This window comes from Cebus imitator, unplaced genomic scaffold (assembly GCF_001604975.1).
Source record: "Cebus imitator isolate Cc_AM_T3 unplaced genomic scaffold, Cebus_imitator-1.0 Scaffold38, whole genome shotgun sequence".
Lineage (NCBI taxonomy): Eukaryota > Metazoa > Chordata > Mammalia > Primates > Cebidae > Cebus > Cebus imitator.
Window position 1 is genome coordinate 9384445 of NW_016107353.1, and position 26726 is coordinate 9411170.

The window sequence follows — 26726 nt, forward strand, 5'->3', positions numbered from 1 at the left end:
TAGTTTCTGTTTCTTTCTAAGCATCTACCTTTTCTAATCCCAAGGGTCTACAGAAGCCTAAATGGGATCCTAAATAGCTAAAGAGGTCCTGGAATGAAAAACATAAATTTGGGCTAATCAGTCTCTTTCCTTCTTATTATCATTAGATTTTTAACTTCTATTTTCTGAAGTATAAAACAGGGTTTAGTTCATTATTTGCTTTGTATGAGAAAGAAAAAAGTTCCATTTTCATTTTGTCCTTTGTAATAAAATAAAAACATGAGATTGAAGGCTTTGGCTACACTAAGCTGATTTGACAAGGCTTAGGAAGAAAGCACTTTTAGAGGCGAACAAAAATGGCTTTCTAAATCAAAAGTGAAAAAAGTGAAAAGCTCATAGAGCCAATTCTATTTTGACATCGACACACTCTTTAGTCTTAATGAATTTAACCTATTGTTTGTTTTGTTTTTTAAGTAAAGCCAAACAGTAATGTTGATTTAAAAGTAATCCCCACAAGACCAGAGCCTAGTCATTCACAGGAGATTCAAAATGGGGCTTTTTACCAGAAGTTCTTGTTGCTTGTCTGTGGCTGATCGTCCAATCACCTTGTACAGTTCCATAAGGTCACCAAGCATCCCATCACCCAGCACCGGCAGCTGCATGGCAATGGCTGCCAGACAGTGGCACATCAAAATCCGGGCAGCATCCTGAGCACTGTGCAACTGAGTCAACAAGGTCTCAACCACTGTCTGACTAAGATGGGGCCTGCCCTTGGCCAACTTCACCATACAGTTTAGAGCAATCTGCATGCCAAAAAGAAAATGAACTAGTTACACTTGGAAGATATAAATGAAGCTTTGAAGAGAAGGGCTTTGTACAGGTTACTGGGGGAAATCAAGGGCGAGGTTTCTTGTAGGTGTACATTTTTCTTCACAAGATACACGAAGTACTGAATCCCACATTAGGGTTTGTGAAGTGCAAAAGGAAAAGCATAGTTAATAGAAGTAAGAAATTGTTAGATAAACATTGGTGCACATAAGAGCATTACCTTATCATAGGTATGGTTTCAAGGAAGTCATGGCTCATTTTAGCATGTTAAGGAAAGTAGTGATGTGGTCATAGTGATAAATAATAAAGATAGTAATATCATTAAGTGAAAGTTAATAAGAAGTGGAGAAGGAGGACAGACATGGTGGCTCAGTCCTGTAATTCCACCACTTTGGGAGGCCGAGGCGGGTGGATCATGAGGTCAAGAGATTGAGACCATCCTGGCCAACATGGTGAAACCTCATCTCCTCTACAAAAATACAAAAACTAGCCGGATAAGATCGCGCGTGCCTGTAGTCCCGGCTACTCAGGAGGCTGAGGCAGGGGAATCATTTGAACCCAGGAGGCGGAGGTTGCAGTGAGCCAAAGATTGCACCACTGCACTCCAGTCTGGTGATAGAGCAAGACAGTCTCAAAAAAAAAAAAAAAGAAGAAGTGGAGAAGGGAAGTAGCAACATATGTTTGGCAACGCATTCTTAGGGGATCCTCAGAATCCCCTTGGAACCACGATACATTTAAAACTTTATTTTAAGCAAATCATTTTTCAACAATTGTGGGTGTCAGTAAAATGCTGGAATCAGCACAGTGGGACATACATAGATGACCAAGAAAGATTCCTGTATTAGAGGAGCTTCCCATCTACAATAAGCTACTGATGTTTATAAAGGGGCCTGTAATATCAAGCGGAACACAACACATTCTCTGACAGTACACCAAAAAAGTGCATAAAGGTCAGAGTCAGGAGTGATTAACTTTAACCAAGGATATTAGGGAAGACTTCAAATAAATGTCATGAGTTGAGTCTTGAAAGATGGCATCAAATTACAGTAATAAGGAAAGATTGTTTGAGCCCAATGACCACTGTTACAAAAGACTTGAAAGTAAGAATTTACCTGTTGTGGTGGAAAAATGGTGAGGAGCCCACTGTGGCTGGGTGAAATAATATGAGATTTGAAAAGTAGTTCAATCATAGAGGATATCAAATAACATGCTATTATGGCATTGATTCTATAGGTAATGAGGTGATAATAGGATTTTAAAGTAATAGTAACATTTGTCGTAATAATTATTGTTATTTGAATGTCCATTATGTGCCAAACTTTGTTGAAGACATATATACATTTCTTTCAGTCCCTCAATAACCCTATAATGAAATGTGTTCCCCTCTTATACACATCAGAAACTTAAGCTGAGAGAGATGTTCAAAGCCACCTAGCTAATAAGTAATAAGGGGCAAGCTGATCGTCAGCCCTTGGACTTATCAGACTCTAAAGTTTATGTGTGCACCTAACACCCAACTGATGGCTATATGGCTGTATTGTGAAGGATGGATTGATGGGTCCATCTTTTCAAGAAATTGGAATTAGGGAGAGATTTATGGTGTGGTAGAGAGGATGGAAAGGCGCTAACAGTGGATATTAGAGACTTGACAGAAGAATCTGTTAGCTATGTAAAAGTGGGACTATTTCTAAGATTCTAGTTTTTTGGCTGGATATTAGTAATGCCCTTAACAAGGCCTTGGTAAAAGAAATTCTGTAGCCAAATTGGTTTTTAGATTTCAGTTGAGAAATAAGAGAAAATTAGGAACTTCTTTCCCACTTTAATGTATTTAGAGTTATCCAGATAATCTTTTTAAAACTGTGAACCCTCAGTAGCTCCAGCATGCACGCACACACACACACACACACACACACACACACACACAGGTACGTTAATTCATTAGGGTAGGGCCCAGGAATCTATATCTTTATTTTCATTCTGGAAGATGCTGGTATAGTTCACAAGCCACACTTCAGAAGCAGTTCCTGAAAAGTTATGATAGTACAGTGTTGGTGACATTTGGCCTGTATTTGCCTCTTTGGCATTCTTCCTTATGATTTCCAGCTTTCTTAAAAGTATTTTAATAGTCTTGGATTGAAATGAGTGGGTTGACATGCAGTCCTAATTTGTAATTTTAAACAAATTAATTTCCTTTGTTATTAATCTTTGGACCATCACGAGTTGTAGTTCATGTTTCATTCAAAAAAGAGTAGTCTCATTTCACATCTTAAATTTTTTTTTTTTTTTTTTTTTTTTTTAGACAGGGTCTCACTTTGTCACATAGGCTGGAGAACCGTGGTGCAATAATGGCTCACTGCGGCCTCAACCTCTGGGGCTTCAGCGATCCTCTCATCTCATCCTCATGAACAGCTAGGACTATAGGTGTGTCCCATCATGCCCTGCTAAATTTTTAAAAATTTTTCTAGAGATGGGGTTTCACTATGTTGCCCAGGCTGGTCTTGAACTCCTAGGCTCACACAATGCTTCGACCTTGACCTCCCCAAAATGCTGGGATTACAGGTATGAGACACTGTGCCTGGCCTCATTTCAAATTTTAAAAATCTTACATATCTCTAAGATGATTTCTGTAACTAAGTGAAGGTGAAAATTCTTTAAAATATCCTTCCCTTGGCTTATAAACTAGGGCTTATACCAATGGAAATTAATGAACACTTATGTTAAATTAATGAACATTTACGAGTTCGAATGCAGTCATTTAATCAATTTTTTTTGTGGTTTTATCAGTTAGATTTAATCACTTAGATTAAAACTTCTAAGAGTACAAGAGCTCTGGTCTGCTTAACTTTGCTTTCTATTGTCTAAGACCATCATATATACCTATTACAACTTAATAAATAGAAGTTTTCACCTTTAAAGTGGCCTGAGCCCCTGGACTATCATCTTGACTGCAAAGTACCAGTAGGGATTCCAGGCCAAAGACAGCATCTTGTTCCAGTGCCAAAAGATCTAGAAGAAAAACACTAAGCTTTATGATGGTCAAGTGATGTGTGTATAAACACACACATACATATATACACATACACACATACTCTCCGAAAAAACATTAAGAAGTTTAAGATACAGGAAATTATTAAATGTATAAAGTTAACCTTCCTTGAAAAAGTACATGTGGCATTACTTCCGGAATGTAAAGTCTATCTTCAGACTTTATTTCTACCACTTTATTGAAGATTATAAAAATACACACATTAAATCAAAAGCTAAAGCCACAAAGCTATAAATAAACCAAAACTGAAATAGTGTCACCAGCTCAGCTAAGGAAAATACTAAGAACAGCAAAGTATGCAGGATGTGTTAATCTCCCTAATCAGAAATAAATTATACAGGTCCATTTTTACCTAAGATTTAACAGTTTTCAGGTTCTAATGAAAATTGAACCACTTTTAGGAAATAATAAAAACTCCGCCTTATTAATGTTTTAAGTCCGACCATAAAGAATGAACCTCTTAGATGTCTCATGAAATAAAAGTACTACAACATCTTTTCACTCCCATAGGGCTAAAATTTCTCAAAGGTTTTTAGAAAGTTCTGAATATATTAGTCACCTTTAGGTTAATATATTTCAGTGTTGACAACATACAGCAGTTTTCTGTGTTACATGTGAGAAAATACTCTTTGCTATGCCAAATATAAAACAGGCTTAATTATCTAAATCAGAATCAACATTCAACTTTAAGAAGTGTTTCCTTAGTGTAGGAGCTTGGCAAACAGAGTAAAGGCTAGTGAAGGTCAGGTTGCTGGAAAAAAACAGGTGCTAGGAACAAGCAGTGCTAAAGGCTAGTGGGGATAAAGGGAACCACTGAGCTTGTAATCCTTAATAAAGATCAAAATCAGCACTGAAACAGATGGAATATCTAAAATGCATTTCTTGTTCTTGAACACAAGCATGAAATTTTTCAAGTGCTTAGGTCAAAAGATGTTAGGTAGACAACAAAATATGTGCATTATTTTCCCTGCATGTCCTCCTTGATTACGCAAGTCAGTTTAATGCCATATATACCTAAATTCTGTGAAAATTTAATTCACATTGGCCTGTGAATTCACTTGCCTCTAGGTGAAACTATTTGTTTTTTAAGTCCCTTGAGAATCTAAGTAAATTTTCTAGGTTTCTGTATAAGTGAACACAATACCTTATACAAAAGGGGTAGAGTCCTAAGCAATCTCTATCCACCAGCACCATATATGCAAAGGTAAGCAGTGGGAGGAAATGGGCAATCCTCCATAAAACCTTTCAATTCCACTGCTGGGCGCGGTGGCTCAAGCCTGTAATCCCAGCACTTCGGGAGGCCGAGGCGGGCGGATCACAAGGTCAAGAGATCGAGACCATCCTGGTCAACATGGTGAAACCCCGTCTCGACTAAAAATACAAAACATTAGCTAGGCATGGTGGCGCGTGCCTGTAATCCCAGCTACTCAGGAGGTTGAGGCAGGAGAATTGCCTGAACCCAGGAGGCGGAGGTTGCGGTGAGCCGAGATCGTGCCATTGCACTCCAGCCTGGGTAACAAGAGTGAAACTCCCAAGGTCTTCATCCCTTTATTATTTTTCACAAGGATAGAGTAGTCTTGAGAACATATGCTCTAACAACACTTTGAAAAGAGTCAATTTGTAGATCAAAGTACACAGGCTAAAAATAGGGGATTAAAAAAAAAACAAACAGAATTCTGTCCAAGCTCTAAACCAAAGTTTATATATAATATCAGTCCTGATCAAACTTACCTTTTTCTTGACAAGAAACAGTTATATTAGTTAGGACTCTAACTCCATGAGCTGCAATACCCCTGTTATTATGGTAACAGCACTCTTGGGCTAATTTGACTAAATCAGAAGATCTGGGAGAAGAACTCACATTTCCTAAAAAAGAAGAGAAAAGTAGTAGAGACTGTAATCAAACAGTTCAAAAGGAGTTCAGCTTATATGTTCAATTTTCTTAATTTTTGAGAAAAATTTCTAACAATAAACTTCAATGAAATTTCCTACCACAATCCCACTATCAATATATATCAGCATTCCTCTCCCCCATTAAAGTACTTAAAATAGGTATGTGCCAACAGTTTTGTAATGACTAAAATCTAAAATCAACATAGAATTTCTTTAAAAAATACTAATAAAAATTGACTAATAGTACAAAAGCCAAAACAACTATTCTAAGAGTTCAAATGAAATCTGATTGAAACAGCTAACATTATAGGCCACTTGTCAGACAAAACCATACCTTTAAGATAGGAGAGAAAAGAGAAAAATTTTTAAGTTTGCTTTTTTTTCCCCCAATCTCAGATTGCTGGCATACATTTATGCCTCAAAAGGCTTACATAAGAATTCATGATTTTAGAGTTGGAAAGGATTTTGGTATCATCTGATTTAACACATCCTATTTTTACAGATGAAATCAAAGCCCAAAGCCCAAAAATTTTAAGAATCTTGCCATTAAGGTCATACAATTTATTAGTCGTGTACTAATGCCCCTGTTATTCTACCCTTGCACTTTATACCTTAAGTTCTATGCTAAAGATTGCAGCAATTTTTAAAATTCCAATTTGAAATTCTGGAATGCAAGGTTCATGTTATAACTATTTTAATTTGCAGTAGAGAAGATCTCAGTTGTAACTGAATAAGCTTCAAGAAAATAAGATTAGAGCTTGTTCAGGTACTTAAAAGAGTCTACCATTCCTGTCTTCCTTTCCTCTGCTTATTTTTCCATGATTCCTGTCAACTTCGTCTCTTATACTAAAGGTGACTGTATTTTTTGAGGCTGAAAGGGACACTATTAAGAACTGCAATAGGCATAAACCATAAATATCCAAGGCAATGTGGGACATATGGTCACTTTATTGGTTTCTGGTTTAATATAATACAAGCTTAAGAGAGAGCCTCAGTGTTTTTTGGCTTTTTATTTGTTTTGTTTTGTTTTATTGAGACGGAGTCTCACTCTGTTGCTCAGGCTGGAGTGTAGTGGTGTGATCATGGCTTACTACAGATTGCAGCTCACGACAGTTTCAAACTCTGAGGCTCCAGCAATCCTCCTACCTTAGCTTTTGAGTAGCTGAGAATACAGGTGCATGCCATCATTCCCAGCTAATTTTTTTGTTTTTTTGTAGACACGAGATGTTGTTTTGTTGCTCAGGCTGGTCTCAAACTCCTGGCTTCAAAAGATCCTCCCATCTTAGCCTCCCAAAGTGTTGGGATTACAGATGTGAGCCACCATGCCTGGCCCCTTCAAGTGTTTTTAAGTTAGGCAAAACATTAGAAAGCTAAAACTGTATCTTTATTTTTTCAAACCTGTGGAAATTGTATTTCCTCTATTCTTTTTGTCCATGTGATGTGGACAATGCAGGTCATCTATAAATTTACAAACGTTTTATAAATGGTTTTTTCTTTGTTTTATTCCTATCAACACTCACCATAGAAAACTTAGGAAAAAAAATAAAAAACAGAAAAATCCAAAGAACCACACAAAAATCACACCAAATCTCACAAACGAGCATGAACTTATTGTTAACTTTCTGAAATATTTCTTTTAAATCTTTCTCTCCCTATGTAAAATACAATTTAAAAACTCACACACAATCAGGATCTGTAGATACTGCAATATCCTACTTTTAAAATATAATTTTTTTAGCATTTTCCTGTGTTTTCTAGGAATAAAATTAATTTAATTTTTAATTATTTAGTAATGATTTTCTAAGATAAACTCACATGGCTTATAAGGTACAACAAAGAGTAGAAAACGGTAAAAAGCTAGAGAGAAAAGTTTTCCTCACCCACCCAATGTTATCAGCTTCTTGTGTATTATTTCAGAGGGTCTACAAATTTACAAGCACATCTGTTCCTTTTTCTTTTTCACATACTATTTTGCACCTTGTTTTATTTCTCTTTAAATATTATATCATGGAGACTGTTCCATGCCATATTTTCTTTTTAGTAAATTGCATTGATTTTTATTGCAGTGATGTGTCATAATTTCTTTGAGTCCTCTTTGATGCACCTTTTAATGCTATTATATCCTCTAATGATGGATAATATTTTGCTATTATATAAACTGGTACTAAGAATTATCTTGTATATATGCCATTTCTCAATGTGTGATACATAGATAAGATAAATTCCCAGAAGTGGAATTTCTGGGTTATCTGTAATTTAATGAGTATTTCTAAATCACCCATGTACAAGTTTAATAATTTATATTAGTAGCAGCAATGATTGCTTACCCACACCCTCGTCAACACAGCATGTTTATCAAACTTCTACATCCTTGCCAATCTGATAGATTAAAATTATTTCAGTATTGTTTTAATGTGCATTTTCTTAAACATGTCTGATAGTGAACATCTTAGATATCTGAGCCATTTGTTAGTGATGATTTAGACACACTAAATTTAAGTTTGCTTTTTAAACTACTTTTGGCTACACTGAAAAAACCTAATCAACCAAAATAAACTTAAAGATTTACTGTTACTTATGGAAATAATCTAACTTTGGAAAATACTTGACTTTTATTTTTTATACATATTGTCTATTTATTTAAGCCTTTGCTTAATTCCATATATAAGCCAAAATTAACAAACTTCAATAAAAGGACAAATATCTGGCTTGAAAAGGTGTCTGAATATTATAACCCAGCATAATACTAATACATATCTTTGGAATTAAAAAATAAAGAAAAAGAAAGTTATCGTGCATGTAGGTCAGTTTGGTACCAAAAAAAAAAAAAAAAAAAAAATTCTGAGTCAGACCACCGAATTCAGGCGTAGGCTCAGACACTTCATAAGTATGTGAACTTCGAACATACTGTCACACATCTATAAGCCTCAGTTTCAATACTTACAAACTCCTTTGCATATGCCTCACTTGAAAGGCTACTTGCATGGGAAAGCTCTCATCTATTATAATACATGATTAAGACTTTGCCTACCATGGCTCTTTCAAAGTGCAATGTTGGTCGTGGACGTTAACTGCAAGCTAAGAAACAGACTGGCTGATTTAGGCAGAAAAAGAATTGAAAGTACACTAGGTATACAGTAGGTTGTTTATAACGAAGGCTGTGATAATCTCTCACGTCCCTTGTGGACATGCTCCTTTATCATGTGATTTTCCAATTCCATGTGACTTGCTTTGGCCAATAAGGCACTGGAAAACATGCTGCAAGTGAAAGGTTGACAAGTGCTTGTGTGTTGGTGGCTTGCTTTCTTTTGGATCCAGCCAACATCCTGAAAACAAGCCCAAGCTAGGTCACCAAGAGTCACATGGATAAAATCTAAGGTGCCTCAGCAGAAAGCCTTTCAACTTCTAGCATGTGAATGAGGCCATCTTTGACCATCCAGTCCTGGTCAAAGCTTTACATGACTGTAGTCACATGAGTCACCCTAGGGTGAGGCCAAAAGGACTCCCCAGCTGAGCACAAAATTGCTGATTGACATAATTAGAACAAATAAAAAGGTCATGGTTTTAAGCCACTCAGTTTGGGGTGATTTTGTTATGCAGCAATAGATAACTTATAATGTACTTCACACAATCACTGGAAAGCCTGCAAAATTAATAGGAAAACAAGGTCAGAAAAAAAAATAAATAAGAAAAAGGCCAGAGACCAACCAAGACCACAGCCCAAAAGACCATGCATGGAATTAGTCCAGTGAGGACATGTCAGCCATTGTTACTGATTATTTGATGTCACAGCTTAACTTCTGTCACTGGGTACCAGACATAGCAAACACACACGGCTAGAATGTATTCTGGAAACGAATGTTGCTCTGTCATTGCTATATCACCATATCCCCATATCCCCATTCTCCTGTATCTCCACTTCCTTGTTGTTACTGGCTCCAAATTCAGTCTGTGGCATGGAAATGATTAGTTGAGTCCAGGCCACATGTGTGCCCACTAGCTGGAGGGGAGGTGTAACAACAGAGTATCAGGTCTTTTTAGCTTCCTATTAAGACTTAAATGGCAGGGAATTCCCTTCACCTAGAAAGTAAATTCATATACTATGCAGCCATAAAAGGGACAAACAAATGTCCATTTACAGTTCTGTAATTCAAATTAACTGACTACAAAAGAAGCAACAGAAGTTTCACCAAACTTGCATTAAAACAAAACAACCAGCCCAGATGCAGTGGCTCAAGGCTCATGTAATCCGAGCACTTTGGAAGTTCAAGGTGGGTGGATCACTTGAGGCCAGGAGTTTGAGACCAGCCTGGGCTACATGGTGAAACCCCATCTCCATTACAAATACAAAAATTAGCCAGGCATAGTGGCGGGTACCTGTAGTCCCAGCTACTTGGGAGGCTGAAGCAGGAAAATTGCTTGAACCCAGGAGGTGGAGATTTCAGTGAGCCAAGATCACCCTATTGCACTCCAGCCTGGGCGACAGAGTAAGACTCTGTCTCAAAACAAAACAACAACAACAAAAAACCCCAAAAGGAAAAAAAAGGTTAGCCTTAAGTCTGTTAGGTAAGCAAGCTCCTTACTGGGCATTAATGAAAGCATTTTAGAGTTAATCATCTTGAACAGGTAACTAGGAAAGCATTATTGAGCTGCAGTAAGGTTTTATTTTATTGTTTTCCAGAGAAATAATAAGCACCTAAAAGGAAGCATATGACATTTGCTCTTAAAACTCACCACCACTTAACCTTTGAAATGTACTTAAATTCAAAGGGCACTTTGAGTCAGAGATACACAAAGGCAAACCAACTATTTTAAGCATCCTCAAAAATATCTTCACCCACATATAATTAAAAAAAAGTACAAACCTAGAAAAATATATTCTTGAGTTAAGATCAAGAATACGAGAGGTTGTTATCATAGGCATTAGTTAAGAAATCATGTTCAAATACATTACTAGCATGTAGTAGAGCAGGGGATTCTGAAACTTTCCCTGATGTTAAAGCTTTACAGAAGAAACAACCTGAAACATAAATATGGATAAAGGAATTAGCACATTATTTATATAGTATCTCCTTTCATTTCCTTACCTGGAACTATACTGAAGTAATGTTTGATGGCGATGGTCCCTGATAGTGTGGAAAGGACAGACAACATCCCTAGTTTTAAGCTGTCATAAGGCGTCTGGAGGGCACACTCACAAAGTGCCTGGAATGTAGAAGAGAAATCAATATAGAAGTTAAAACATCAATATACTTCTAAATCATCTACTCCTTTTACATTTTCTGGCTTTTAGTACAATTATATATTATGGACTTCTTTTCATGTTATAAAACTTAAGTTGAGGCCAGGTGTATTTGGCTAATGCCTGTAATCCCAGCAGTTTAGGAGGCTGAGGTGGGAGGATTACTCTAGCTAAGGAGTTTGAGACCAGCCTGGGCTCAAAGTGAGACCTCGTCTCTACAAAAATTCAAAAAATTAGCTGGGTGTGGTGGTACATGCCTGTGGTTCCAAATATTTGGGAGGCTGCGGCAAAAGGATCGCTTGAGCCCAGGAACTTGCGGCTGCTGTAAGCCATGTTCACACCACTGCACTCCAGTCTGGGAGACAGAGAAAGACTCTGTCACAAAAACAAAAACAAAAACAAAAACAAAAACAAAAACAAAAACAAAAACAGCACTAGGTCAAAATGCCAAACTCCTTAGGGGAGCCTCAGGAGGCAGGATAACTGAACATAAAGTATCCTGATACATAAAAAGGTAAAGACTGAAGAATTATGAATAAAGAAATGAACTTTGGTTAATAATAATAATGTATCAATACTGGTTCATTTATAACAAAAGTACTATATTACTGTAACCTGTCAATAAAAGGAAAATGGTGGGAGAATGTGGGAACCCTGTGTATTATCTTCCCAACTTTTCTGTAAAACTATTCTGAAACCTCCACCATATTTTGCTTAACCTAAGAGGTATGAATATTGGTTCATATATGTGTAATTTTTAAAAATAATGGAGAGTATGGCATTATATCTAGTTTCTAAGTGAATAGAGCTATATTCCTCCCATTTCTGGTCATTTACTCTACTCTTGACCAGGTAGTCTAAAGTATTACCAAAAATAAAGATGCTAGTTTTTCTTTCAATGCAGTGAACTATGAATATATGACCACAGTACAGTGACTCTTGCCTTATCCTTTATCACATGACTCTATCATATGACTGCAGGTAATGTAACAAGTCAAAATAACTCTTTTGTTAAACTGACTTCCATTCTCCCACAAAGACAAAGTTTTCGAAAATAAGCAAAACTTAAAGTCCAGGGAAAAAGTTAAAAATAAAATTTCAGAAAGGATTAAAATAAATTTAATATGACCCTCAGTAAAAATGTCAACAAAATGGCCGTGTGTGGTGGCTCACATCTGTAATCCCAGAACTTTGGGAGGTCAAGGTGGTTGGATCACGAGGTCAAGGTGGGTGGATCACGAGGTCAGGAGTTCAAGACCAGCCTGGCCAATATGGTGAAACTCCATCTCTACTAAAAATACAAAAATTATTCAGGCGTGGTGGTAGGCGCCTGTTATCCCAGCTACTTGGGAGGGTGAGGCAGGGAACTGCTTGAACCCGGGAGGTGGAGGTTTCAGTGAGCCAATACCACACCACTGCACTCCAGCCTGGGCGACACCGCAAGATTCTGTCTAAAAAAGAAAAAAAGGCAACAAAATTGCAAGATAATTTAGATTATCTGATTTTATAGATCACATAGAAAAATAAAAATTAGAAAACATCCAGAAAAACTGGCAAGGAACAGATTCCAATATATACTAGAATTTAACATATGATAACAGCATTTTAAATTAAAGATACCAGTTAATAAAAACTACAAAGACAATTGACCAGTCATCTGGTAAAACAAAACTAGATCCCTGTTTCTTTTTTCACAGCAAACAAAAAATCAAAATTGTAAAAAGTACTATGAGGTAACAAGGAACAATACAAAGTAAAAAGATAACTTGCAAAACTAGAAAAAAATATTCCCATCACATAACATCAATAAAGGATGAAGACCCTTAATATATAAAAAATTCTGGCCGGTCACGGTGGCTTACGCCTATAATCCTAGCATTTTGGGAGGCTGGGGTGGGCAGATTACCTGAGGTCAGGAGTTCAAGACTAGCCTGGCCAGCACGGTGAAACCCCGTCTCTACTAAAAATACAAAAATTAGCTGGGTGTGGTAATGCGTGCCTGTAGTCCCAGCTACTTGGGAGGCTGAGGCAGAAGAATCACTTGAACCCAGGAGACAGAGGTTGCAGTGAGCCAAGATCGCGCCACTGCACTCCAGCCTGGGCAACAGAGCAAGACTCTGTCTCAAAAAAAAAAGTTCTAATAAATAGGCAAAAACTCAATAAAAATTTGGTATTTTGCAGAAAGAATTTACACAAATGCCTTTTAAATAAAAAGTCTAACCTCATTCACACTTTGAAATTTTTAAATTAAAATGTGTCACTTTTTAACTACCACACTAAGGCTAAAGTTTGATAATACGAAACACTGAAGAATATGGGGAAATTGGGGCTGTCACACATTGTTGTTAACGGAGTAAAATGGTATAAATCTCTTTGGTGAGACATTGGTATTAACTCTCAAAAATTAAAAAATATCCATCATTATACCCAGAAATTTCTTTTCTGAAAATTTATGTTCACAAAGGTGATTTTCAACAAACTATTCAATGTAGAAATGTCAACAGTAACAGTCGAAGTATCAGAAACAACCCTAATATCTATCAGTGGGGAACTGGGAATAAATATAAAGGAAGTACCACACAGCTGATTTTAAAAATGCAGTAGATCTAGCTGCTAATATAAGATGTTCCCCATATTAATAAAAGGTTTAGAACATGTGTATAGTATATTTCCATTTGTAAAGAAAAAAGATGGGGCATATACATGTTTGCATATTGGTGCAAAAGTTTAGGAAGGAGATATAAAAAACTATTAACAGTGACCACCTCTGCAAAGGAGGCCTATGAGAAGTGATGACTTATATTTCACTCACTGTATACCTTTGAACTCTAAAATTTTTTTTTCATGTGCATGAATACTTTTTTGACTGAAAGAAAAACCTATAAAAACAGCAGCAGCAGCAAAAATTATCATGAAAGGAATGGAAACAGACCTGAAAGATACAGTACATTTCTGGTAATGGAAGGGAAGACCGTCTAGATAATGCATACACATACTCTGGCAATTAGGCCAGAATATGGGGTGTTTACTTTTGGCCTACAAGGAAATATGTTCAAAAGGATGGAGGCTAAGAAAGGTGGGGGGAATTAGGTCAGATGGTATAGGGCCTTAAAAGTTAAGCAGTCATTAAAACCTGATGAAAAAGGAAAAAAAGAAGCCAGAGGAGAGGAATAACGGCATCTAAAGTGTCAGTGAAGATTATTCTGGCAATGGTAAACAAAACAAGAAAGAGAATTGAGAGTTAAGAACGCAGTAATCCATGCAGGTGGTGGTGATGGCCTGAACTACAACTTGGTGGCAGGAATGGAGACTAGTGAATGAGGATGACAGATATTTTAAAAGAGATTACATATCAAGGAATGAACAAGAAAGATTTAATCATTATTGCCAACTTTCAAACCTAGTAACCAGATTCCATTTACAAAGACTGAAATTTATGGGGGATAAGCCAATTTTAGAAAAAGGACAGAAAACAGGACGAGATGTGAAGTCCAAGAACATACATCCACCAGGCATTTGGAATCTAAGACATAGCAAATTTTCAATTGGAAAACTCACATCAGAATTCTGGGTCTGCCACCTACCATCTCTGTAATCTGAGTTTCAACTTCTTTGTCTGTAAAATGGGGGTAAATCTTTATAAAGAACTGCTGATTTTGTCTGTAAAATGAGGGTAAATATTTATAAAGAATTGCTGATTTGTTCACAAAGGTGATTTTCATAAAAAACACTTCTAGAAAAATATACCAGAAAATGGATACTGGCTGCCACTGGGCAAAGGAGCTGTGTAGATAAGAGAACAGTAGGTGGGAAACAGTCACTATATATCCTTAGGTTTTAGGATTTTGACCACATGAATGCATTGGCATTTAAAAAACTGAATTAAAATTAAAAATCAAATACAAGTCAGGTAACATCTATTGTCTGTAAAATTACAAAGCCACTGAAAGTCAAAGCACTCTGCAACCCATACAGGCTACTATGCTAGAGGGCAATGCAGAAGCTCAGGTAAAAGAACTAGATTGTCGGAGGCCCTGCAAACTGGCATTAAGAAAGGCCATAAGAATGACAGAATAAATGGTAGAAAGCAAGAGAGCCATGGACTCAACTTGGAGGAAAAAGCGCAGTGAATATGGAGAAGGCACAGGTTAGGCAGTGTAACGAATGAGTGAGAACAGTTAAGTGCCAAAGAGGCCAAAAGAAGGGGTAGGTCAATAGTCCCAAATGTAAAGTGCCTAAGCAAAGTGACAGGAAAACAGATCAAAATGCAAGTGTATAAAAGAAAGAGCAGGGGATGAGGAAATAAAGCAGATATAGATGCTGTTTCTGAAGTTCAAAAGAACACATTTTTAAAAAGTGATTATTATTTAATACAATTTATATTTAGTTATTCAAGCACTTAGGCCATTTCCGTTTGTTCACTTTTTGTTACCTAAATTGGCCTGTCTCGTACTGTTAATTAGCTTGTGATTAGAACTAATAACCTAAACCAAATAGCCCCAGAAGTTAGGAACTATGTTCTATATTTATATGTATTCCACATTATGCCTCTATGTATAATATTTAGCCTTCTGTGATAATAAACTAGGCAAGTGAAACATTTTATATAAAATGATAATATTAGTAATTCCAAATCAGAAGAATTTTACGATTAAAAAAACTGAATATTAGATAATCTTGTGATAAAATTATTTACAAAGTTATATTCTGTTTCTGTCATCTAGCACATTATTGGGAATCTAAAGCAGTCTCGGTAAATAAATACTGGTTTAAGCCTGGGCACACAGCAAAGTCCCATCTCTGCTAAAAATTTTTTTAAAATTAGCTAGGTGTGGTGAGGCACATCTGCAGTCCTAAGCTACTTGGGAGGCTGAAATGGGAGAATCACTTGAGCCCAGGAATTTGAGGTTGCAATGAGCTACTATTGTGCTACGGCCAGTCTGGGCAGTAGAGTAAGACCCTGTCTTTAAAATAATAAATAAAATTAAAAATACTGATTTAAAATTCATTAATCCAAATCAGTAAGCTTAACAGAGCAAATAATGAAGTTCCCCAGAAATGATACCTGACATTTCAATATAAAAATCTAGTTCAAGGATATTACCTATTACAAAATTCTTACCAGAACCATTTTTCATATGAACAAAAAGGAAAAACTGTCTTTTCAAACAGAATCCTCTGTCTCATTCATTACCACTGCCTTCTTCACTAACTATTTGGTCTAAATCTCTCTCTCTACTGGCTTAACTCACTGCTCAACTAGAGTCCCTAGCCTGAATTACTGTTTTCTGGGTCAATCCCTAAATAGGGGCTTCTCCTATTCCCTGGAACAGGACTGGCCACCAGGGATGTGTTCCAGAAAAGTATAGTAAAAAGAAGTTTATAACCTTTAAAGAAAACTGTTATGTATGAAAATATTCTGTCAGAGACATAACACCTCAAAATTTTCTACGTCTCCATTGTACTAACTGCAAAGAAAAAGATTATTAAAATAACTAATTCTCAGGCTGAACTTGTCACTCTTCCTAGTAACAGGTAAGATACAAATCAGAAGCTCTCAGAAGAGATAATGCTAAAAATAAAATTTACATCTTTGAGACTATCTCAAACAAATAATATTTTGCTCTGTAACAGAAAGGCTGCATAAATCAAATATTCTCTTCCAATAAGACTACAGGCCGGGCGTGGTGGCTCATGCCTGTAATCTCAGCACTTTCGGAGGCCGAGGTGGGTGGATCACCTTAGGTCAGGAGTTCAAGACCAGCCTGGCCAACATAGGGAAATCCATCTCTACTAACACAAAAATTAGCTGGGCGTGGTGGCAGGCACCTGTAATTCCAGCTACACAGAAGGCTGAGACAGAATTACTTGAACCCAGGAGGCAGAGGCTGCAATGAGCCAAGATAGTGCCACTGCACTTGAGCCTGGGCAACAAAGTGAGACTCTATCTCAAAAAAAAGACTACAGCATCCGATACTGTAAACTATTAATATAGATTAACACTAACTAAGAAGGACATTTATCCCAGCAAGGCATCAAAAAAATCTAAAAAACTATATAAACATACTAAAAATATTTTCATATGAAAATATTGTTTTTGACTACCTTAATAATAATAATATATTTGGATCTTGACTTAGGCCCTTCCTTCTTTCAGGTTTTTAAAGGCATACAGAATGAAAGCCATTTATTTAAACCTGAAATATCTGATTCCATGTGAAAATTATAATACTAACCAATAAACCAGAAAAAGTAGAATGGAAATGGACACAACGTGAACTTAAAATACTAAAACTCAAAAACCAACCAGCAATGATAAGACTGGCCGAGAGGAAGGCAGGAAGTAACAAAATAAGAAAAGACGAAAGGGGAGAAGGAAGGAGGGAAGCCCTACGATTACTCTTAGTAATTGTAAAATAGTGATGGAAGAAATAAGTAAAAAACCTGTTATACAATTACTCTTGGTAATTGTGAGTAAAATTCAAATTCAAAATCAATACCTTATTACTTTATAAAAGATTAAATCATTAGAACTGTTTTCCCCTGCTGTATTTCAGTATTTTCAAAAATATATCTAAGCTATAAGAAATGAATAATTATTTGACAACATCGATTTAATTAAAATCAACATGCTTAGGTTTCAGCCACAATGGAAAAAAAATTCTTCATAGAAGAAACAAACATTAAAAATATATATATGTTCAATTAAAAAATAACCCCCTACAAAAAGCCATAAGAAATATAAATCAGAATAAAAATTTTAGGTAAGGGAAGATATGGTATAATGAAGAAATAATAGTAAGCCGTGAAATCAATAAAACAATTACATTTAACTGATTGATAATGTGATTAACTGATTGATAATGTGATTGTAAAGCTCAATGCAAATATTATTTTTAAAAATTATTACGAAAAAGAAACTTCAGGCCAGGTGCAGTGACTCACGCCTGTAATCCCAGTACTTTGGGAGGCCAAGGCAGGCAGATCACCTGAGGTCAGGAGTTGGAGACCAGCATGATCAACATGGAGAAACCTCATCTCTATTAAAAATACAAAATCAGCTGGGCATGGTGGCACATGCCTGTAATCCCAGCTATTCGGGAGGCTGAGGCAGGAGAATTGCTTGAACCCAGGAGGCAGAGGTTGTGGTAAGCTGAGATTGCGCCATTGCACTCCAGCCTGGGCAACAAGAGTGTAACTCTATCTCAAAAAAAAAAAAAAAAGAAAATATGTCTTCTTTTCAAATCTTTGAACTGTTTACAAAAAGTGATCCTGCCATGGGCCACAAATAAACTTTAAGAATTAATAACAAAAGGTTAGCAACAACAAAAATTCTACCAACAAATATAGAAAATTAATTGCTTCAAAAGTAGAAAACATCAAGCTAATGCCATGGTCAATGAAGAAATAAACATTGCTCTCATGGATATTAAAAAAAATTATTTACAGTAGCATTAAAACCATGAAATATTTAGGAAACTATCTAGCAAAATATATGCAAGATTTGTATGCTGAACTAATCACCACTGATGTAGCCCAGCACGGTAGCACACACCTATAACCCCAGCACTCTGGGAGGCCGAGGCAGGTGGATTGTTTGAGCCCAGCAGTTTGAGACCAGCCTGGACAAAATAGTGAGATCCTGTCTCTACAAAAAAATACAAAAATTGGCATTGGTGAGCACCTGTGGGTTCAGCTCCCCAGGAGGCTGAGGTGGGAGCACCACTTAAGCCCAGGAGGTCAAGACTGCAAAGAGCCATGATCACATCACTGCACCTCAGCCTGTGCACTGGAGTGAGACTTTGACTCAAAAAACAAATAAATAAGGCCAGGCGTGGTGGTTCAAGCCTGTGATCCCAGCACTTTGGGAGGTCGAGGCGGGTGGATCACGAGGTCAAGAGATCAAGACCATCCTGGTCAACATGGTGAAACCCCGTCTCTACTAAAAAATACAAAAAATTAGCTGGGCATGGTGGCGCGTGCCTGTAATCCCAGCTGCTGGGGAGGCTGAGGCAGGAGAATTGCCTGAACCCAGGGGGCGGAGGTTGCGGTGAGCCGAGATCACGCCATTGCACTCCAGTCTGGGTAACAAGAGCGAAACTCTGTCTCGAAAATAAATAAATAAAAATAAAAATCACTGAGGAGAAAAGAGAGAAAAGACTACAAATTGCGTACAGTGTATACTGCTTGGGTCATGGATGCACCAAAATCTCACAAATCACCACCAAAGAACTTATTCATGTAACCAAACACCACCTGTTTCCCAAAAACCTATGAGAAAAACAAAACAAAACAAAACAAAACCTCTGATGAGAAACTGAAGAGTTTAAAAAAAAAAGAAAGGAGAGATAGGCCAGGTGTCGTGGCTCATGCCTGCAATCCCAGCACTTTTGAGAGGCTGAGGTGGTAGTATCATTTGAGACCAGGAGTCTGAGACCAGCCTGGGCAATGTGGCAAAATACCATCAACACAAAAATTAGCCAGGCATGGTGGTGTACACTTGCAGTTCCAGCTACTCGAGAGGCTGAAATAAGAGGCTCACCTGAGGCTGCAGTAAACTATGATTGCACCACTGCACTCCAGCCTGGGCAACACAGTGAAACCTATCTCCAAATAAGAAGGGGGAAAAAAAAAAAAAGGATGGAGAGATGTACCATGTTCATGGATCAAAAAACAAGATACTATTGCCCAGAGACAGTGGCTCTCATCTGTAGTCCCAGCACTTTGGGAGGCTGAGACAGGTAGATCATTTGAGGTCAGGAGTCTGAGACCAGCCTGGCCAACATGGTGAAACCCCATCTCTACTGAAAATACAAAAATTAGCTGGGGATAGTGGTGCACACCTATAATCCCAGCTACTTGGGAGGCTGAGGCAGGAGAACTGCTTGAACCTGGGAGGCGGAGGTTGCAGTGAGCTGAGATAGTGCCACTGCACTCCAGCCCTGGAGATAGAGCAAGACTATCTCAAAAAAACAAAAAACAAACCACAATACTGTTAAGATGTCCATTTGTTCCAAATTAATCTTTAGATGTAAAGTCCAATAAAAATCCTAATAGGGTTTTCTTAGTAGAAATTGAAAAACTTATTCTAAATTTTACATGAAAAGGCAGTAGACCTAGAATAGCCAAATTTGAACTCGGGCTCAAGCGATCCTGCCAGCTCACTCTCCCAAGTTGCCAGGACTGTTAAGTGTATGCCATCACGCCTAGCTGATTTTTTTTTTTTTTTTTTGAGACAGGGTCTCACTATATTGCTCAGGCTGATCTTAAACTCCTCACCTCAAGCGATCCTCTCACCCTGGCCTCTTACAGTGCTGAAATTATAGGCACAAGCCACTACACCCCACCTAGCCAAACAATTTTGAAAAACAAATACAAAGGTAGAGGACTCACACTATCTGATTCCAAGACTTGCCAAAAAGCTAGAGTAATCAAGACACTGTACTATTCGCTTAATGACAGATATACAGACTAATGGAACAGAATAGAATTTAGAAATAAATCCACACAGATATGGTCAACTGATTTTCAACAAAGATGCTAAAGTAATTCAATGGGGAAAGAAAAGTTTTCCCCACTAAATGGTGCCACAACTGGCTATCCAAATACACCTTGATGTTTATTTTGTACTATATACACAAAATTCAACTCAAAATGGATCACACAGGGCTATATGCAAAACTTAAACCATAAACCTTTTAGATAAAACTTTTGTGATTTTGGATTAGGCAGACTTCTCAGATAAAATACAACCCATAAAAGAAAAAAACATTAATAAACTACATAGATTTTATCACAACTTAAAACTTCTACTTTCAAAAGACATGTACTAAAGATATATACAGAGAAGAAATATTTGTAAAACATGTATCTGATAAAGGATTAGTATCAAGAACATTTATAACTCAATAACAAAAAGACAAACCTAATAAAAAATGAATAAAAGATTAGAACAGGCACTTCACTGAAGATACAGATGACAAATAAGCCTGTAAGATGATCAATATCATTAGTCATTAGGAAAATACAAAATAAAACCATGATGAAATATCACTACACACCTATTACAAAACCATACAATACAAAGTGCCGGCAAGGATACAGAACTAGAACTCACATATGGCTGGTAGGTAAATAAAATGGTATTGGAATTTTGGAAAACAGTCTGGCAGTTTCTTACAAAGTTAAACAGAGTAAGTTTTTACCACACAACCCAGCAATTCCATTTCTAGGTGTCACACCCAAGAGATGTCACACAAAGACGTGTAAGATTGCAGCTTTATTCATAATGGCCAAAAACCCAGAAACAATCCAAACGTCCGTCAACTTATGAACAGACAAACAAATTATTGTATGCTCATATATTTAAATACTGCTCAGCAATAAGAAGGAATGAACTACTGCTACATGTAACAGCATGGATAATTATTAAAAGCATTATGATAAGTGAAAGAAGGGATATCCAAAAGGTCACATACCATATGATTATTTATATCCTGGAAAGGCAAAATCAGAGCAACAGAAATCAGATTTGTAGTTGCCAGGGGTTAGGGAAAGAACTGACTACAGAGGGGCCTGCAGAAACTTCTGGGGGTAATTGAAATGTTCTGTATCTCAACTGTGGTGGTGGTTTTGTACACTTGTAAAAACTCATCCAGTTATATACATAGAAAAGTTTCTGTAAATAAATTATACCACAATAAATCTGGTTTTTTAAAAAACGCATTTCAGGCCGGGTGCGGTGGCTCACACCTGTAATCCCAGCACTTTGGGAGGCCGAGGCGGGTGGATCACGAGGTCAAGACATCAAGACCATCCTGGTCAACATGGTGAAATCCCGTCTCTACTAAAAATACAAAAAATTAGCTGGGCATGGTGGCATGTGCCTGTAATCCCAGCTACTCAGGAGGCTGAAGCAGGAGAATTGCCTGAACCCAGGAGGTGGAGGTTGCGGTGAGCCAAGATCGCGCCATTGCACTCCAGCCTAGGTAACAAGAGTGAAACTCCCTCTCAAAAAAAACACATTTCAAACTAATGGCAATGAGAACAATACAAGACATAATTTATGAAATTTGGTCAATATGTACCAAGAAGCAAATTAGCAGTCTTAACTGCTTTCAATATTAAACAAGAAAAGCAAAAATAAATTACCAAGCACTTGAAAAGATAAGAAAGCAAAGCTTCTGGCAAGTGTAATCAAGAAAAAGGGATATAAACACAAATGTGCAAGATTAAAAATTTTTTTAAATCAAATACAAAGATATTAGAAGTTATAAAGACTCTTCGTGCTGATACTAACGAACTTGAGAAGTAAATTAAATGAAAAACAAATGAACAAAACTGATGTCAGAGAGGTAGAAAACTGATAGGACAATAACATGTAGTGATTGGAAATGTTCTCAACGTAACTATTGCTGGAAATACTTCTAGATTCAGATAAATTTATGGTAATTTTAAAGTTATACCTGCAGAAACAGAAAATTCTGTTATAGTTCTTAACCATTCCAGAGTATAGAAAGAGAAACTTCCCAGTTCATTTTATTAAGACAGTACAACCCCAACCCTAAAATCTGTCAAAGTATTTAAAAAGGAAAACTAAAGAATAAACTTACCTTTAAGATAACTTACAGCTACCCTTAAAAAAGCATTTGTTTGTATGTGCCGGACACCACATTATATATTGCTTTACTCAAATATCTTATCTGGCAATCCTCTATTTCCCTAGTTTATTTGAATTTCTGTGTTTCCTTAAAACCTTTCTCTTTGCCTCCCTCATTATTACCCATACCTAATGACCATGTCTCCTAATTAACAAAACAAAACCAAAAAAAATCCATCACAAGAGATTTTCTGTAACTTTTTACCATAATACCTACTCAACTCATCTACATTGGGCTTCTTAATGTCATCCTTGCTGCTCTGTGTGAACTAGAAAAAGCCTATTTACTTCTACACTGAGTCCCTTTCAGTCTCACCTACTCAAGGATATTGCTCTTGTAATTTTTCCCCTCTACCAAGTCATTTCCATCAATAAAAAACAAGTTGTACTCCTCCCAGGATAAAAACAAACACCATACCCTTTAGCAGTACCATATCATTTCTCTGTTACCTTGAGAGAATTCCTTTCAAAAAGTTTTCTACATTAGGCATTCAATATTCCTGGCTTCCACATCCACTAATTCAACCAACTCCAGATCAAAAGTATTTGAAATATTAATAACAAAAAAAAAATACAAATAAAAAGCAACATAATACAACTATTTACTTAAAATTACATTATATTGGGTAGTATAAGTAATCTAGAAAAGGGTCGATCCTGGAACCAATCTCCAGTGGATACTGAGGGACCAATGTACATTCACTGCCTTAAATCTCTCTCCTGTTTTCCTGCAGAATCCACTCTCATCAGTCTTTTACCCACAATGCTGCAGTAAAATTGCTCTCTTAAGGTTATCAATGACTTCATGTTGCCAAATGCAAAGGTGAACTATCAGTCCTTATCTTGGTGAATATGGCTGCAGTAGCTCTCTATTTTACAGGGAGAAGACTAAGGTCTTCTCCCTATAAAATATTATTCTGACTTATTTATCACTGGCCACTCCTTTTCAGGCTCCTTTGCTGGTTGTTTCTCACTTCATCATTCTCTAAATCTTCTCTAGCCATATTCTCTCCCTAGTTGAGTCATCTAGTCTCATGGCTTCAATTACCATCTATAAAACTAATAACTCTCATATTTATAACCACAACTGGATCTGTCCACTGAACTCCAGGTACATATGTCCTTGACATCTCCACCTGGATGTCTGACATCTTACACTTCATATACTCAGAAATGAACTCTTCATCTTCCCTTCAAGAAATGAGTCTCCCAGAGTCTTGCCCATTTCAAGCAAATGGCAATTCCATTTGCTGATGGCAAAACACTTAGAGCCACCTTTCTTTCTCTACAATATGCCAGGAAATCCATCAGCTCTAACCTTAAAATATATCCAGACTACTACCACTTCTCACCACCACCCCAACTACCTTGGTTCAGGTAACCATAATATTTTCCAACTACCTTGGTTCAGGTAACCATAATATTTTCCCACTGGATTATTTATAACTGCCTCTTAAATGTTCTCCCCACTTCTGCCTTTAGGCCCCTTCAATATAGTCTCAATGTAGCTAAGCTAGAGACAATCTTTTAGAACTTCAGTTAGATAATGTCCTCTGCTCAAAATCTTCCAGAGGCAATCTATCTCATATAGACTTAAAAGCTAAAGTCCTTAGGAAGGACTCAAAAGCCCTAAAAAATTATTCCTCCCTATCATCACCTAACATCACCTCCTACTAATATCCCCTATTAACAGTCACACTGACCTCACACTCTTGAATGCTCTTACTTCAGGGCCTTTTTGCTGTTCTCTTGCTGATGATATCCTTCCTTCAGGGGCCCGCAAAATTGACATTCCCTTCTTTAGGTCCTTGCACAAATGTCAACTTCTCAGAGAGGGTTTCTATAACCAGCTTACTTAAAACTGCAACCTCCATCTTCCATATTCACTAATCTTCTTCCTGACTTAATGTTTCTTGGCAGCATTTAGCACTAATCGGACATCTCTGCCTCGCAGAAGCCAACACAAATCTCTACAGGATACATTCATACAATGGAATGCTATATTACAACTAAAGGGAAAAAACATGGATGAGTCTCACCAGTGTAATGCTGAGCAAAAGAAAAAAAAGCAAAGCTAAACAGTATTCTTTAGAAAGACATGTGAAGAAGGCACAACTATAAAGAAGTGCAAAGAAATTATCACGGAAGTCAAAATAGTGGTTTCCTTTTGGTAGGTGTAAAGTTCCAATCAGGAAGGACCATGAAAGGGAAGGAGGCAGGGTTCTGTGATCCTGTAATGTTCTATTTCTAGTTGGATGGTAACTGCATGGGTTTTCACTTAAAAGTATTTAAACTATTTATACATTTCACATATTTTTCTGTATGTGCAATCTATCTCACAATAAGAAAAAAAATGAGAAAGAATAATACAGTGCTTCTCACTGATCTTTCTAAATAACTGGATTTGGTTCTTTGCTCAAATTCTCTAAATAACTAAAGTGGCTGGCAATATTCTCTTCTTGGAAAGATAGCATTATTTAGTAAAAAAAGCACTAGGACTAGGGATGAGAGGACAGAAGCTCTCTTAAACTATTAATTTACTTCTCTTAAGACACTCTCTTAAGCCTATTAAGTCTTTCTGAACCCTAACTGCATATCTATTAAATGCAGATTTAACAACTGCCCTTATCTTGGGATATCTGTGACTACCAAATCATAATATAGTAAATTAAAAGACGTTTAGAAAACTGCAAACAAACAGAAAAACAAACACAGCAGTTTAGTTTTAATAATCTGAAATTCAAAGAGTTTTGATCCACTGGAATCATGATGATGCTAAGAGATAAAAACATCCATTCCATTTTAAATAGCATTATTTGCAAAACGGTATATCTCTATTGGTAATGAGTAAACAAACAGGGCTCTACTTTGAGAAAAAATATAAAATATTAATTTAACCTAACAGATAATGTCAAAGTTGTCACATTAGGTCTAAAGAGTGAGATCTGCTCTTCTGTTTACAAAAGAAGACTTAAGAATGTCTTCTGCTCTCTATGAGTAAAGAAATAAACTTCCCAAGTTGCCTAGCCAGCCCTTCTCCATTATACATAACAGTCAGCCCCTAAATTTTTCTCCCCAAATTGACTGAAAAATACAAGAATAAAAAAAACAACGTAATTGGGCTTCTCAATTAGCCTTAGTGCCACTATGGGAAAATGAACAAGCAACTGAGTGGCAAGTTTCATTGACTAGAACAAACACTGAAGTATAGAAGTTTTATGTATTTATGATGCCACTTATAAAATAACTTCTGCTACAAACATCAATACTTTTGGACATTTTTCATATTCAACCACTAAGAAGATGACAAAGGACAAATAAAAATGCAAAACATTTTACATTATAATGTTATATTATTTTTTCTATATAAAATATTAAGGTTACAAGTTCTACATACCTGAATGTTCTCCTTACTCCAAGTATGTGGTGTTTTATTAGCAAGTAATTTCAAATCTTGAATAGCAAGTCTCTTTACTGCTTTCCTGGGATCATTCTTCAAATACTGCAACAGAAGCTGAATCTATAAAGAAAATAAGTCACTCCATGAACAACACTGTAACTGAAATTATCATGAGAAATGCAGTGTAGTTTAGTGAAACTTATAAAGGGACAGGAATCACTTCAAATCACTTCAAATGTCCACATTTCGGTCTCTTTCTCTATGTTTGTAAAATACTACCATTTAAGGTTTTAGCACAGGACCTGGCATTTTTTTTTATTATACTGCCAACTTCACATCCAGCCATGTACCTCACATCTCATTTTCCTCAAGGGCTCCCAACAATCAGTACTGTGAACATAGAGAATACAGGCTCATGCCTGATCCCAGCACTTTGGGAGGCCAAGGCAGGAGGATCACAAGGTCAGGAGTTCAAGACCAGCCTGGCCAATATGGTGAAACCCCATCTCTACTAAAAATACAAAAAAAATATCCAGGCATGGTGATGCATACCTGTAATCCAGCTACTCAGGATGCTGAGGCAGAATTGCTTGAACCCGGGAGGCAGAGGTTGCAGTGAATCAAGATCATGCCACTGCACTCCAGCCTAGGTGACAGAGCGAGAATCTGTCTTATAAAA

At 36.8% G+C, this 26726-nt stretch overlaps 1 protein-coding gene across 3 annotated transcripts in view; it reads right to left on the reverse strand.

The window, feature by feature from the left end:
• INTS7 (integrator complex subunit 7) overlaps nucleotides 1-26726 on the reverse strand; it is a 95920-nt gene that overhangs the window by 37561 nt on the left and 31633 nt on the right. For all 3 annotated transcript variants that reach the window (XM_037737406.1, XM_017525596.1, XM_017525594.1), the window contains exons 7-11: nucleotides 26045-26167; nucleotides 10834-10951; nucleotides 5585-5719; nucleotides 3716-3813; nucleotides 543-782 (exon numbers count right to left, since the gene is read on the reverse strand). In XM_037737406.1, the coding sequence (XP_037593334.1) occupies nucleotides 543-782; nucleotides 3716-3813; nucleotides 5585-5719; nucleotides 10834-10951; nucleotides 26045-26167 (714 nt within the window). The remainder of the gene's footprint in view (nucleotides 1-542; nucleotides 783-3715; nucleotides 3814-5584; nucleotides 5720-10833; nucleotides 10952-26044; nucleotides 26168-26726) is intronic.